At 46.7% G+C, this 12,948-nt stretch overlaps 1 protein-coding gene and 1 long non-coding RNA gene across 25 annotated transcripts in view; one reads left to right on the top strand and one right to left on the bottom strand.

Moving 5' to 3' along the window:
* LOC122463904 overlaps nt 1–12,948 on the top strand; it is a 15,787-nt gene continuing 2,839 nt past the window's right edge. The window contains exons 1-2 of the long non-coding RNA XR_006287637.1: nt 1–65; nt 363–510. This is a non-coding gene — a long non-coding RNA (uncharacterized LOC122463904). The remainder of the gene's footprint in view (nt 66–362; nt 511–12,948) is intronic.
* The window catches only part of STRADA (STE20 related adaptor alpha), a 27,444-nt gene continuing 17,660 nt past the window's right edge, over nt 3,165–12,948 (bottom strand). For 19 of the 24 annotated variants that reach the window (XM_037886910.2, XM_037886905.2, XM_037886907.2 and 16 more), the window contains 5 exons: nt 11,964–12,135; nt 9,839–9,943; nt 6,775–7,076; nt 5,409–5,451; nt 3,165–4,651 (listed from right to left, as the gene is read on the bottom strand). In XM_037886910.2, coding sequence (XP_037742838.1) covers nt 4,499–4,651; nt 5,409–5,451; nt 6,775–7,076; nt 9,839–9,943; nt 11,964–12,135 — 775 coding nt within the window. In that variant the 3' untranslated portion in view covers nt 3,165–4,498. The remainder of the gene's footprint in view (nt 4,652–5,408; nt 5,452–6,774; nt 7,077–9,838; nt 9,944–11,963; nt 12,136–12,948) is intronic. The other 5 variants (XM_043536605.1, XM_043536607.1, XM_043536596.1 and 2 more) reach the window with 1 other exon arrangement.

The following is a 12,948-nucleotide window of genomic DNA, read 5'->3' on the forward strand; positions in this document are numbered from 1 at the left end:
AGGTTACCAGTCAGCTCCCTCCACCTACCAAGCAATACCCTCTCAAACCTGAAGCCGTGGATGCGGTAGGTAACAGTATTTACTCTTTACTTCAGCAAGGCATACTAGTTCCTTATGGAAGTGCACCCTCTTAAGCCCAGGACCCTCCAGAGATCCCGTCTTGGGCGGACGTACAGGGGGGAGATCAGGTCATGGTAAGAACATACAACCCCAGAGTACTTCTGTCAAAATACTCCGGCCCGCACATGGTATTGGCCCATACAAATACCTCTGTGAAAGCGCAAGGAATTCCAACATGGGTCCATAAAACCAGAATTAAAATGTATAAATAAATTCATTTTGTTTATATTGTATCCTTTCAGGTAACAACTGGGACTCCCCACGTTAATCCTCCTGGCAAACATACCTGATGCAGCCTCCTGGGACTCGCCCTTGGTGCGTATCACACAAGATACCTGCTTCAAAGCTGGCCAGTATGTGCAACTTCCTGCAGGAGGCAGCAGCGAATGAGTTAAGAAACCAGACACTTGGCTTACCCCCAGACCGGACCACCTGGGACCTATCGTGGTTACATCTCACCTTCAGAAACACCCAGGCTCCAAAACCTCAATCCGACTACCGCAGCCGGGAGCAGCCTTCGGCTCCCCCCATGCATTTCGCCAAATTGGGACTGTAACTGGGTTTTTGGCCTTACGGGATGTGGGCCCACACACATAGGACCCCCAATTCCGGGGTGCCCTAGCACAGAGTGTTGGGAACAGGACCATGGGACAGTGTCAGTTTGAGAACACCCCGCTAGAATACTTAACAAATTATTTTATTTCCAGGGCCTTGGATAGATCAGTTGAAATTCACAATATTTATGAGGCTGCAAATGGGTTGGGAGAACATAGGTGTCAATGTGAGCAAGAGAACGTGGTTATCAGTGCCATGACAACCACTATAGCCGCTAATAGTCTGACAGTGTCTGTACATGCAGGATGGATGGACATTCCCCCTCTGTTATGGGAGCCTGGGATGGAGGGGCACTACTGTCAGGAATACTGTGTACACCCGGTTAGACGTTTACTGATATACGATGTTATAGTCTGGCCACTTTTAGATACTCCCCCCCTACTACCTGTCCGATATTGTACCTTACCCCCTCAGACGGCATTATTCAAGTAGGCCCGAACAAAACACTTCTGCATGATGTTCTCATGGTCTCTGGTCCAGTTATATATGATTTGTCCAATTTTTCGGCGCCCTTGCAAAATGTATGTTCAGATCACCCTAGCTCGCTGCAATGGCTGCAGGACCAGCTACGTTTTTTAATGCACCATTCGAGCCCATACAGCCAAAAGGCTGAAACGTAGCATTCTAGGGGATGTTGGAGGACTTTTTGGAAGCTTCAACTCTATAATTCATACGATTAATTTAAATTCTGAGAGATCATACAACTCTAGGGCCAAGCCACCCAAGCCCTTAGACATACCAACACTGGGTTGTCTTATGCTCTGACTGCAAGAGAGGATTTTTACAAAATCATTGAGAGAACCTCAGATGTAATAGTCAACCTGGCCAAGTCACAGGCTAAAGGTCGTGCTTGCGATTTGCTTAACATTGCAAAAGAAGATACGTTAGATGTATGCCTGGGTTTTCCTCCGTCCCCTACCCTTTCCTCCCCCACTCTTGCCCACATTGCAGGTATTCCTACACAATAGTAGCTTCTCTACTTTCTCCAGACTCACCCTTCACCTTCAATTTCCTTCTTGCGTATCCCTCTGTTGTTCCTACTCACGTGTTTCCTTCTTCTTTTTGTTTTAAGTCTGTTGGATATGTGGCCAATACTATGGTATATAAAATAGGGCTGTCTGGATACTGGACACCATCCCCTGACAATGCTACACTGATGACAACCTCGGACTGTTGCACAGAAACAGACAATTACATCGTGTGCTCCTCTTCTACCCTTTGCCCTTGTCCTCTTCTGTGGTTGTGAATGTACTTCCTCTTGCAGATGGTGAAGTTGCTATAGGAGTATCCGCTACTCAGTGGTGTTTCCTCACCGCTGCATCTTATTACATGTACGGACCCTTATTATAGCGCCAGGCAAACGCTTCCATGTGCCTGCAGATTACTGACTCATTGACCCTAGGTGATATGCACTTCCCTGGCTGTGTGTCACTGGAATGACAACAGCTCCTCGGTGGTAGAACAATCTATACCTGGACAATACACCGGTTCAACTGGCCAAGAAGCTACTCCTCAAAGTGGTCCTGGCTGCTGTGTCTGCGTTTACCACCGTTCATAACCACATCACCAAAGGTAGCATTCAAGTCCAGCTCTCCAATCAAACCATCACCCCACTGAAAGATCCTATTCGTAATGCATCTGTGATGAAGTGGGGCTGTTCTTAATGTTTCCTCTGAATACTGTAGGGGTGCCTCGGTTTCCCCTATGCATTTCTTAAGTCTCTAGGTGGTGGGATAAGGCAGGGGGTGTAATTGTTGCAGAGCAAAGGGCCGGTGTACATAAATGGCCGACACTCTGTCTCCTGTTTCAGAGTAACAGCCGTGTTAGTCTGTATTCGCAAAAAGAAAAGAAGTACTTGTGGCACCTTAGAGACTAACCAATTTATTTGAGCATAAGCTTTCGTGACCTGGGCCCTTCCCCCCTGCAAGGTGATAGCTAAAGGGTTGGAGAACAAAGGAATCAGGAAAAGAATCTTTTTGCCTAACAATACTGTATTTGTTTCCTGTCCTTCACACTGCTATGTTGTTAAATGACTGCATTTCAGTGGTGGGCAAAGTTACCCTTTCCTAGTACTTTACCCAGCAAAAGTGAGATGTTTAGTATATGTACAGTACCCAACAAAAACGAGAATCTCTAGCTCTTTTATAGCACTTATCAGTCTCTCTCTCAGCGCTTTGCAAAGGAAGGTCAGTGTCATGGTCCTCATTTTAATATGTTGCCACGTATAATGGCAATATCCGCCCACCATCACCCACCGCATTTCATTGCAACTTGCTCCTTCAGACCAACACGATTCACAGATTAAGGCCAGAAGGGACCATTGTGATCATCTTGTGTGACGACCTGCATAACACAGGCCAAGTTGGGCTGGTCAAGGAGGATAGGGACCCTTCAGCACCTCCACAGAGCTACGGAAATAAAAGAAACACTTCAGAAATACTTACATTTTTATTTGTTTTGGCAACAAAACTAGAGTAACAAACTTTATTTGGGTTCAAGTACAGTTTATACACACAAAAAGGACCTGTTGCCAGCACCACTGCTCTCGGTGACCACCAGTACAGGACCGGATTCTCAGTGCTTCATTGAGAAGGAAGATCGATGATGCACATGGTGCTTAGAAAGGATGAACAAAAGGCCTTAAAATGCAGTCTGGAGAACCTGAACGCCACAGTGAAGGGAGAGCTGCCACAGCAGCAGAGAGGTCTGCCAATGGCAGGGCACAGAGAGAGCGCAAGCTCCAAACTTACCTTTCTTCCTCCCATGGTAGGTTCTCAAAAACAGAAACTGGCCAGCACGTTTCATGCAGTGACATTAGCCTTGCTGCAGTATGGGACCAGCCAGATAAATGGCATTTATTGTAAAATATAGTATGGTGCAGTTTCAAAGACTTTCAAAACTACATCTTACTTTTAAAAAATGCAGCTCATCCTGGCTAAATGAAGAGACAGGAACAGCTGGTTAGTTCCAGAAAATTGGGGTGCCCTTCTGACCTGCACTTCAGGGCATTCAGCACCACATGGCAAGAGTTTTAAAAAAACAAAGATCTACGGGTCTCCTTAAAGAGACGAATGCAGCCTTGCAGAGGAATCTCCTAACCTCTGAGCATGGCTGGAATAGATAGGGGACCCCTTTTTCCAGTGCTGTCTGATCTTCCATTTTCCTCTCAATAAAGCAGCAGGCTAAATTTGTTATTGCCAAAAGAGTGACCCCATGAGAAGAATGCCACAGTGAGAACTTGGCGGTCTAGAAGAGAATGTCCAAGTCTAAGAAGAGTTGCATTCCTTCTCCCCTCCTCTACATTTGTCTCAAAGGCACCCTTGTAAAGGAACAAAACAAAGGGTTTATCTAAAGATAGGCTAAAGACACACAGAACCCTCTGAACTAGGGACATTAGAGAGTCAGTAACAGGGGAAAACGATGTGTATGGAAACCAACAAATCAGGATTGCCTCAGCTCTGGTGAACAAAACTCCTAATACAGCCTATCCCTGGTGCTCAACTGCAAGAGCTGGAGGGCTCCTGGCACCTAGGAGGAAACATTCAGCATTTCCTACAAACAGATCCCTTTTTCCAGCTAATTTCTGTCCAAGGGTGATTCCAGGCTCTGCTCAAGTAAACGACCAGGTGAAGTTCCTTACCACAGTCATGTAAACTCTTCTGCATGTAACATTCATCCCGGCTTCATTTGAGAGGGGCCAATAAATTACTATGTCCAGAAAGCTCCTTCAAGGGCTTTAGAACCGTATATTTGCCACATTGCTCTAGAATTCCCAGTCATCCACCTCTAGCTGTTCCAGACTGGATACCAGTCCAAAAATGCCACTGGGATCCTGTGGCCGCGTACCTTCAAAGTTGGTGATTGGCGTGACAGGGCGCAGTAGTTCAGGAAGTGCTTCGGATGCACGGCGTTTGATCTGGGGGCAGAGGGAGAGTTAGTTTTGGTTTGAGCTATTCTCACATGGGGAGGTTTTATGGCATTAGTAACATTCGACCACACGTCGGACATCACAATATAGACTGGGCTAATAGGGGCAGCATAACATACCAGCAGGCCCGGGACGTCAGTCAGTCTAACCCAATCTTCTGTTGTCCGAGTTAGGAGTGCTGCAGGGTTGGGCACTGTGCCCTCTAAACTTGGAGATAAACCTCCTCAGTCTTATTCTAGTGACACCTCCCTGCCAATTCAGAAACAGTGCTGGTGGCACTCTGCCACTAGGAGAGGCTGGCAGAGTTTGGGGGAGGGCAAGATCTTTGGCACTGCTGCCAGAATACCCCGTCCTCCACTGACCCCAGGACTTAATGAAATCGAAAAAAGTCATTAGGAAAGTGGGGGTGGGGGGAAGAAGGGAAATCCAATGAGATTTCTTTTGAGTACAGATTATAATTGGAGAAAAAAGCTAAGAAGATTTTGTGCAATAGTAGGCTATCCCCAAACATACCCATGTAAGCCAAGCTCTTTGAAACTTGGTCCTTCCTGGCTATAGGCATTTAGCCAGAACCCCCAGTCTAAATGGTGCTTTCAGTGCTGAGCTATCCAGAGGTGAGGAGTCAACAGCAACATCTTCCCACCCCCGTCCTCAGAACTCTGCTCCCCACAGCTGAGGAGGCAGCAAGGGGGTTACCATGGGAAGGCCACTGCCCTCTACCAGAAGATTAAATGAACCACTTTACCTGCTTGAAAAAGGAATGATTCAGCAGGGTGCTTGCACTTGGCCTGTACAAAAGAGAATGAGAAGGGAATGAATCATCATACAGGAGACCTGAGTGTGATTAGCGTAAATGCCATGACTTTCTAACAGCTTTCCTGTGTCTTTACAAGCTCTTTACAAACACTCACCACCCTGTGAGATATAGGTCAAGATGATTCTTATTTTACTGAGGGGGGAAATTGAGGCACAGACGGGGAAGCGACTTAACCAAGATCACATAGCAAATGAGTGAAGGTGGGAACAGAATCCCCGTCTCCTGACTCAGGACTGGACCTCAGCCACGGGCTTCACCCTTTTATACACAGTAGTAGGAACTTTTATCCTCTAGGCATCCCCGGGGGGGTTGACAAAGGAAGGAGTTAAGCGCCTTTGCCATTAGAATCTGCTTCACAAGAGGCAAAGTTGTTGGCCAGAATGACCAGGTTATCCCCCAAAGATTTCTCAAAGTGCCATGGGATCTGTAGCTCCTTTCGTGAGACAGCAGCATGAATCATAGAAGATCAGGGCTGGAAGGGACCTCAGGAGGTCATTTAGTCCAACCCCCTGCTCAAAGCAGGACCAATCCCCAACTAAATCATGCCAGCCAGGGCATCCCAGCACGACTGAAGATAGCGCAATCAATTAACTGAAAAGCCGTGTGATGCAGTTATCACAGGGACAAGCATTGCCCTGTATACTCCTCTCCCCTGGACAGTGAAAGAAGCTATACACGGGGACACAGCAAAAACTTCTGCTAGCCAAATTATGAATAGCCTATTATAGGTACAGAGACGTTTGCCACAGAGTAAGATGACAATACACGGTCCTGGTGAACTAGAAAAGGAAATGCTGTTCTTGCTCTGTTCTCAGCATTTATTCACTGAAGTCTCAAGATGAGCTCTCCTGGTTGGAGAATGAAACTGCTTCTGGGACAATGTGGTCTAGTGAGAATGGGAGTTGCCAGTCCTGAGTTAGTTTCCCCAACGTGCCACGGACTCGACGTGTCGCATTGGGCAAGACATTTAACCTCTCTGCCTCAGTTTCTCCACCTGTAAAATGAGGATAACACCTCCCAAGAAGCTTGTGAGGCTTAATAACTGAAATTCTTTGGGTTCTCTGATGCAAGGTCCTATCAAAATGCTACATATTCTTACGGCTTTCAGGCTATATATTTATAGCTATTCTGGACAGCTCTTTTGCCGTACATATGGGGCATCTCTTCACACAGCCATGCTTTTAATCAGAGATCACTGAACAAAACACCAATACTGAGACTCAACTCAAAAGCCATGGTGAGAGATCGGGATTAAAACAATCTTTAAACCACACAGAGTCCACAGTTACAGTACCCAGGCCCCGAATGGTGTTTAGAGCAGATCTGTAACCAAGCATTCCCATTATGGCTGTACCGCAAGTCGGAATTACGCTGCAGGCACTGCTCCACGAAGTGATGGAAGTGGGGTGAGAAGGTCCGATGGTAAGGGTGCAGTGTTGACTCCCCATTGGCTGCCCTCACGTTGCTAACTGCCATCCCTTCACCAATCCCGGAGTTAGCACATGAGCGGGATGTTTTCATGGTCAGCTCCTCAGCCGGGATCGTGGTGGTGTCTAGCAGGCATGGAACAGTTCCGTTCAGCTTCTCCAACAGCATCTGAAATGGAATTGGATGAAACGACTCACATGCATGATACAGAGTAGACACATTTAAGAGAGCAGGCAGGACTCTCTACAACAAATGTATTTAAACTTCAGATACTCTATGCAACAATCTTCAGTTGTGTCCTGCAAGTGGTCCAGGGTCTGCACGTGTTGTATGTTCATTCAGCATTACTCTTGCTGCAGGACTTAGACACCAGTGTCCTTAGTTGCTATTCTAACATAGATTGTATTACGTGAACTCTATGGGCCAAATTCCCTTCTCACACACGGCCCGATCGTGAACGTTCCAGAGCGCTCTCAACTTGTCAGCAATTCACAGTATCAGGCCTTTAACTGCTGCGTGGTTGCATTAAGTCACAGCAGTTACACACACGTTACAGTGCAGCATTTGGCCCCTTGCAGCAGTCATATTTGATGACAAGTCTGTTAGGTCTCCTACTCCAACTGGCAGGCAAAGTTCTTAATTCTTTGTTATAACCTGGAATGATGCCACGTCCAGTTGGTCAGGGCAAGGGCTGAGGTGGCTGTAGGGAGATCAGGGCACCTCTGCTTTCATATTAGCTTCCCCTGATTTTGGATAGTAGTTCTCCCAGAGCACCTGGGTATCCTGGTTCCCTCAGCAGCATTCAGACCCCTTCATTCCTGCACCAAGGTTTCATGAAGTGGCTCAATGTGAAAGTTGATTTGGGTTAAAAAGCAGAAAGGGGAGAGTAGATCAGGTGAAAGCAGCATGCCCAGGCCCCTTTTACATAACAAACCTCCAATAACCCTACACTTATCTAGGAATGCACAGAACAATGCTTTCTGTTTGGGAGTGATGTTATAATCTGGACTGGACAGCAGAGCTCAGGAAGCATGAATGCTCTAACTTGGCACAGGTGACATGTAGCAACCCATGTACCACTGCTCTCAGTAACCTGTGTGCAGAAGGTTGTTATAAAATGTTAATCAAGTTCTGTACCTGGACTTTTCTAGCGGTAGGATGGTACATTAGAATCATAGAATATCAGGGTTGGAAGGGACCTCAGGAGGTCATCTAGTCCAACCCCCTGCTCAAAGCAGGACCAATCCCCAACTAAATCATCCCAGCCAGGGCTTTGTCAAGCCTGACCTTAAAAACTTCTAAGAAAGGAGATTCCACCACCTCCCTAGGTAACGCATTCCAGTGTTTCACCACCCTCCTAGCGAAAAAGTTTTTCCTAATATCCAACCTAAACCTCCCCCGCTGCAACTTGAGACCATTACTCCTTGTTCTGTCATTAGCTACCACTGAGAACAGTCTAGAGCCATCCTCTTTGGAACCCCCTTTCAGGTAGTTGAAAGCAGCTATCAAATCCCCCCTCATTCTTCTCTTCCGCAGACTAAACAATCCCAGTTCCCTCAGCCTCTCCTCATAAGTCATGTGTTCCAGTCCCCTAATCATTTTTGTTGCCCTCCGCTGGACTCTTTTTAATTTTTCCACATCCCTTGTTGTATGGGGCCCAAAACTGGACACAGTACTCCAGATGAGGCCTCACCAATGTCGAATAGAGGGGAACGATCACGTCCCTCGATCTGCTGGCAATGCCCCTACTTATACATCCCAAAATGCCATTGGCCTTCTTGGCAACAACGGCACACTGTTGACTCATATCCAGCTTCTCATCCACTGTAACCCCTAGGTCCTTTTCTGCAGAACTGCTGCCGAGCCATTCGGTCCCTAGTCTGTAGCAGTGCATGGGATTCTTCCGTCCTAAGTGCAGGACTCTGCGCACTTGTCCTTGTTGAACGTCATCAGATTTCTTCTGGCCCAATCCTCTAATTTGTCTAGGGCCCTCTGTATCCTATCCCTACCCTCCAGTGTATCTACATTTCTAATCTGTCTTTCAAGGTGTGCCCCAGAACCCTACTAGTGTTAAAATGTTTCCCTGGGAGGGTGACACCAAGATGCTCTGGTCAATCTGCAAAGGAGGACTGACTTATTTTGAACTGAATGGACCTGCTCCTGCTCCCACTGAAACCAGTAAGAGATTTGATAGAGACCTCAATGGGAGCAGGATCTTGACTGGTATTGGAGGAGACTAACTGTAACGATCTTCAATTCTCTGTCTATTGCACTGTTTGTAATATCAGATTCTCAGGTTTTATAGAAATCCACACAACATGTGGAGAGAGGTATCCCTTCGAGTTGTGGATTTGATTAAGATTAACGGAATGGCTGTAGGAAAGAAAGGCAGCCCCAAGAGGGGAAAAAAGGGAAGGTTTTATTACACATTAAAAAACTCCAAAAGGTGTCAAGTCAATCTATAATAATCCTACAACAGAGGCCTTCAGAAGAAACTCCATATTTTGGAACATTTAAAAGAAGACTGGAGACAGAGCACTAGAAAATTTACTATAGGGAACTATTCTGCGCTGGTGAGGAGATAACCTAATAGATCTCTTCCAATGCTAATTTCTATGTATGCCTTTATGTACCTCAGAGATGCAGCCTCTGGTAGAGTGGAAGTCAGCAGTAGTTTAACAGGTAAGAAAGGAAAGAAAAGAGGTGAGGGTTATTACCCTTACTTTTGTGCAAAGAGTGCCATTAGAGATCTTTCATGACCTCAAGAGCTCAGAATCTGTCACATCTCATTACAAACACAGCTGCCGCCAATAACTCGGTTCCTTGCATTTAAGTATTATTAACAGATACACAACTCAATTTCCTAACTCCACAGCATGCAGTTATAAAGCTGGGGTGGAAGGAGCGCCCAAGCAGCTTGTAAACCCTACCTGAGTAGCAGGCATATCCTTGAATGGGACGTGTCCATTTGCCAGTTCACAGGCCGTTATCCCCACACTGTAAATGTCGGATTTTGCATCATAACCCTGGAGATTCTAGAACCAAAGAGCGGGATGGAGAGAATTAGCTATAAAGTCAGTTATGTGTTATGCTTATCCTTGCGGGAATCTGATCAGGTACCTGAAGGGGAAGGACAAAAACCAAACAATTAAACCAAAGTGCCCTAGTGCCCACAACGGAGTACTTGTACATGTTTCACTACCAAGGCAACAAGGTTTGCGGTGTTTGTTTTTAAAAGAAAATGTATCTGTCTCAGTGTTGGTGATCAGTTTCTTTGGAAGGAGACAGAAGGACTGCCCAGTGGTTAGGGCACTAGCCTGCAACTCGGGAGATCCAGGTTTAGTTCCCTGCTCTTCCACTGACTTCATGTGTGAGCTGGGGCAAGTTACTTAATCTTTCCATGCGTTAGCTCCCCATCTGTAAAACGGGGATAATAGCACTGCCCTACCTCACAAGGAGTTTGCAAGGACAATTAGACTGTGAGGTGCTTGGGCACTTGGTAATGGGGTCCAGATAAACACCCAAGATACATTCTATTAGATACACAAAGAGAATGACCATTTAATGTAAACCGTAACACAGAAACTAGCATTTGGGGAGAGCTCCATGCAGTTCCCCTCCATTTCACACAACTACGCAGACTCCCCTCTGGAGCTTAGCCCCTGCACTGGCGCAAAACTCCATACCCAGCGCTCTAGTACGGACCTTTCTGAAGGCTTATTTTGCCCCCATTGAACACCCACTTCCCCCTCAGGCCGGGCTGATTACACTGCTGCTATTTTTAAATGAAAAAAAAAAGAGAAGAGAATGAATGAAAACTCATCAGGAGGAAAAATGATGCTAGAAGTCTCTGCGGGTTTAAACTTAGCACAGCAGCTTTAAACAGCGAGCAGCTAGAAACCCACTTATCACTGAGCAGTGTCACAGAGAGCCATGGGAACAGACTGACAACATAAGGGAATGCGTATAACGAGATCAGAGACTAGCATTATTACGCTCGTTAACATGCTACGGTGACAGCATGAGTGCTGTTAGCAAGGCCTCAGCGACAGACCTGGCATTCAAGATTCCATCCAGCTTTAAGAAGTCTGTTTTAGCTGCTCTCCTTCCACCCCAGGTGCCTATCTGTGGGCGAATAAACCGTCTTCCTCCCAGTTGCCATGGAGAGACCGCTGAATACAATGTCCTAGGGCAGGGGTTCTCACCCTTTTTCCTTTTGAGGCCCCCCCAACAGGCTATAAAAACTCCGTGGCCCAACCATGCCACAACAACTGGCTTTCTGCATATAAAATCCAGAGCCGGCATTAGGGGGTCGCAAGCAGGGCAATTGCCTAGAGCCCCATGCCCCAGGGGCCCCCGCCAAGCTAAGTTCGGCTTCAGCCTCGGGTGGCGGGACTCAGGACCCCAGACTTCAGCCCTATGTGGTGGGGCTTTGGCTTTTTTCCCTGGGCCCCAGCGAGTCTAACACTAGCCCTGCTTGGCAGACCCCCTGAAACCTGCTCACTGCCCCCCCCCCAGGGGGCCCCAGACCCCTGGTTGAGAACCACTGCCCTACAGAATGAAAAGATGCCTCTGGGTGCAACTCAGAAGGCTCACGTTCAGTGTTATGGGGGCAGTACGGCTAACGGGCTGCGCTTGCCACCAAGATATGAAATGTTGAGTTGACATGAATGGGTGTCTGGCATGAGGGTCCAGAGCAGTATGACCCACTCAGGACAATAGGCCAGTTTTGTCATTAAAATGCCAAAGGCCCAATTCTCCTGCTTGCCGAATCAGAGTAGCTCCCACTGAAACCCATGGTGCGGGAGAATCAGGCTCCAAGAAGCTCTGTTCTGCCTTTTCCAAGAACCATGATACAAGTTTTGTTACACGATCAGATGCTCTCCTCAGGCTACAAAATTAGCCTGAAAATAGTTCCTTGCTTCTTGGCAAGAAATTCCAGCAACAGTGAAGGATGTGGGGGGGGGGGGGGTCGGGGGAGGGGGGTCTCTGTCCACAAAAGTGAGAAAGTCAACAATGAGGAAGAAGAGGAGAGTGACCCATAAAATGACATACCTGCTGTAAGACTTCAGGACTGAGCCATGGTAGCACCTTGATACTATACTTGGGGAAGTCGTGGACAACTCTGAGCCGCTGCCCGTGGTTGATCATGCTTAGGTTACTGCGCAGGCCTGAGAGGTACACCTTCCCATCCACAGAGATCAGGATGTGGCTGGCTTTCACACTCCTTAAAGCAAAGGGGATCAGAAGTAGGAGGTCAACACATGGTCAAGGATCATCATCTACCTTAGAAGGACTTTAAATTCCTTCCCAGCATCCATGTGAGAAGATTATTCTATAGGGATCCTGTACAGGATTTAAGGAAGGCATATTCTGAAGCCTAGGCACATTGAGCATCCAGTGAAAATATGTGACAGAGTGAGTACCAATAGCCTAGAATAATCAGGTTTTGAAACTTACGTCCAAGTATGTGTGGCAGCCATGTTAGTGTTTATCAGGAAAAACATAAATCTTAATAAGGGTCTGGAGGCACTGATTTAAGAGGAGAGATTAAAAGAGATAAATATCTGCTGCTTGGCCAAGTGATATTTGCATAAGCATAAATAAAGCCTCACCTCTTAAAAAAAATAAATGCAACTTTGTACCATTAATCTAAAAAAGCTAGGAGAGAGAACTAAAAGTGAAAGTACGAAACTGTAATTTATTGGCCATTCCACTGGATGAAGGAATAGGCTATCACCTCCCTAACATGACACTGGGACTGTACAGCGAACAATGATGGAAGGATAGGAATAATGCAACCTGCTCATTCCCTTAGAGGTTGCGCTTGGATGTTGTGTGATGTCATTACAACCACCATAAGATACAGATGGACCTGCTTCACTGAAGCCTCAACAAAGAGGTGTAAACTACATCAGAAAGACCCCTCTGCATGCCAGGGATACAGAAGAATATTCACCCAAGGGAGGGCAGACGGTTGCCTATCCACTGGAAGGGGCAGCTTTAATTCCAATCTGGAGCTCCATGGAAGTTAGTATAT

The sequence above is a fragment of the Chelonia mydas genome, chromosome 27 (genome assembly GCF_015237465.2).
Source record: "Chelonia mydas isolate rCheMyd1 chromosome 27, rCheMyd1.pri.v2, whole genome shotgun sequence".
Classification (NCBI taxonomy): domain Eukaryota; kingdom Metazoa; phylum Chordata; order Testudines; family Cheloniidae; genus Chelonia; species Chelonia mydas.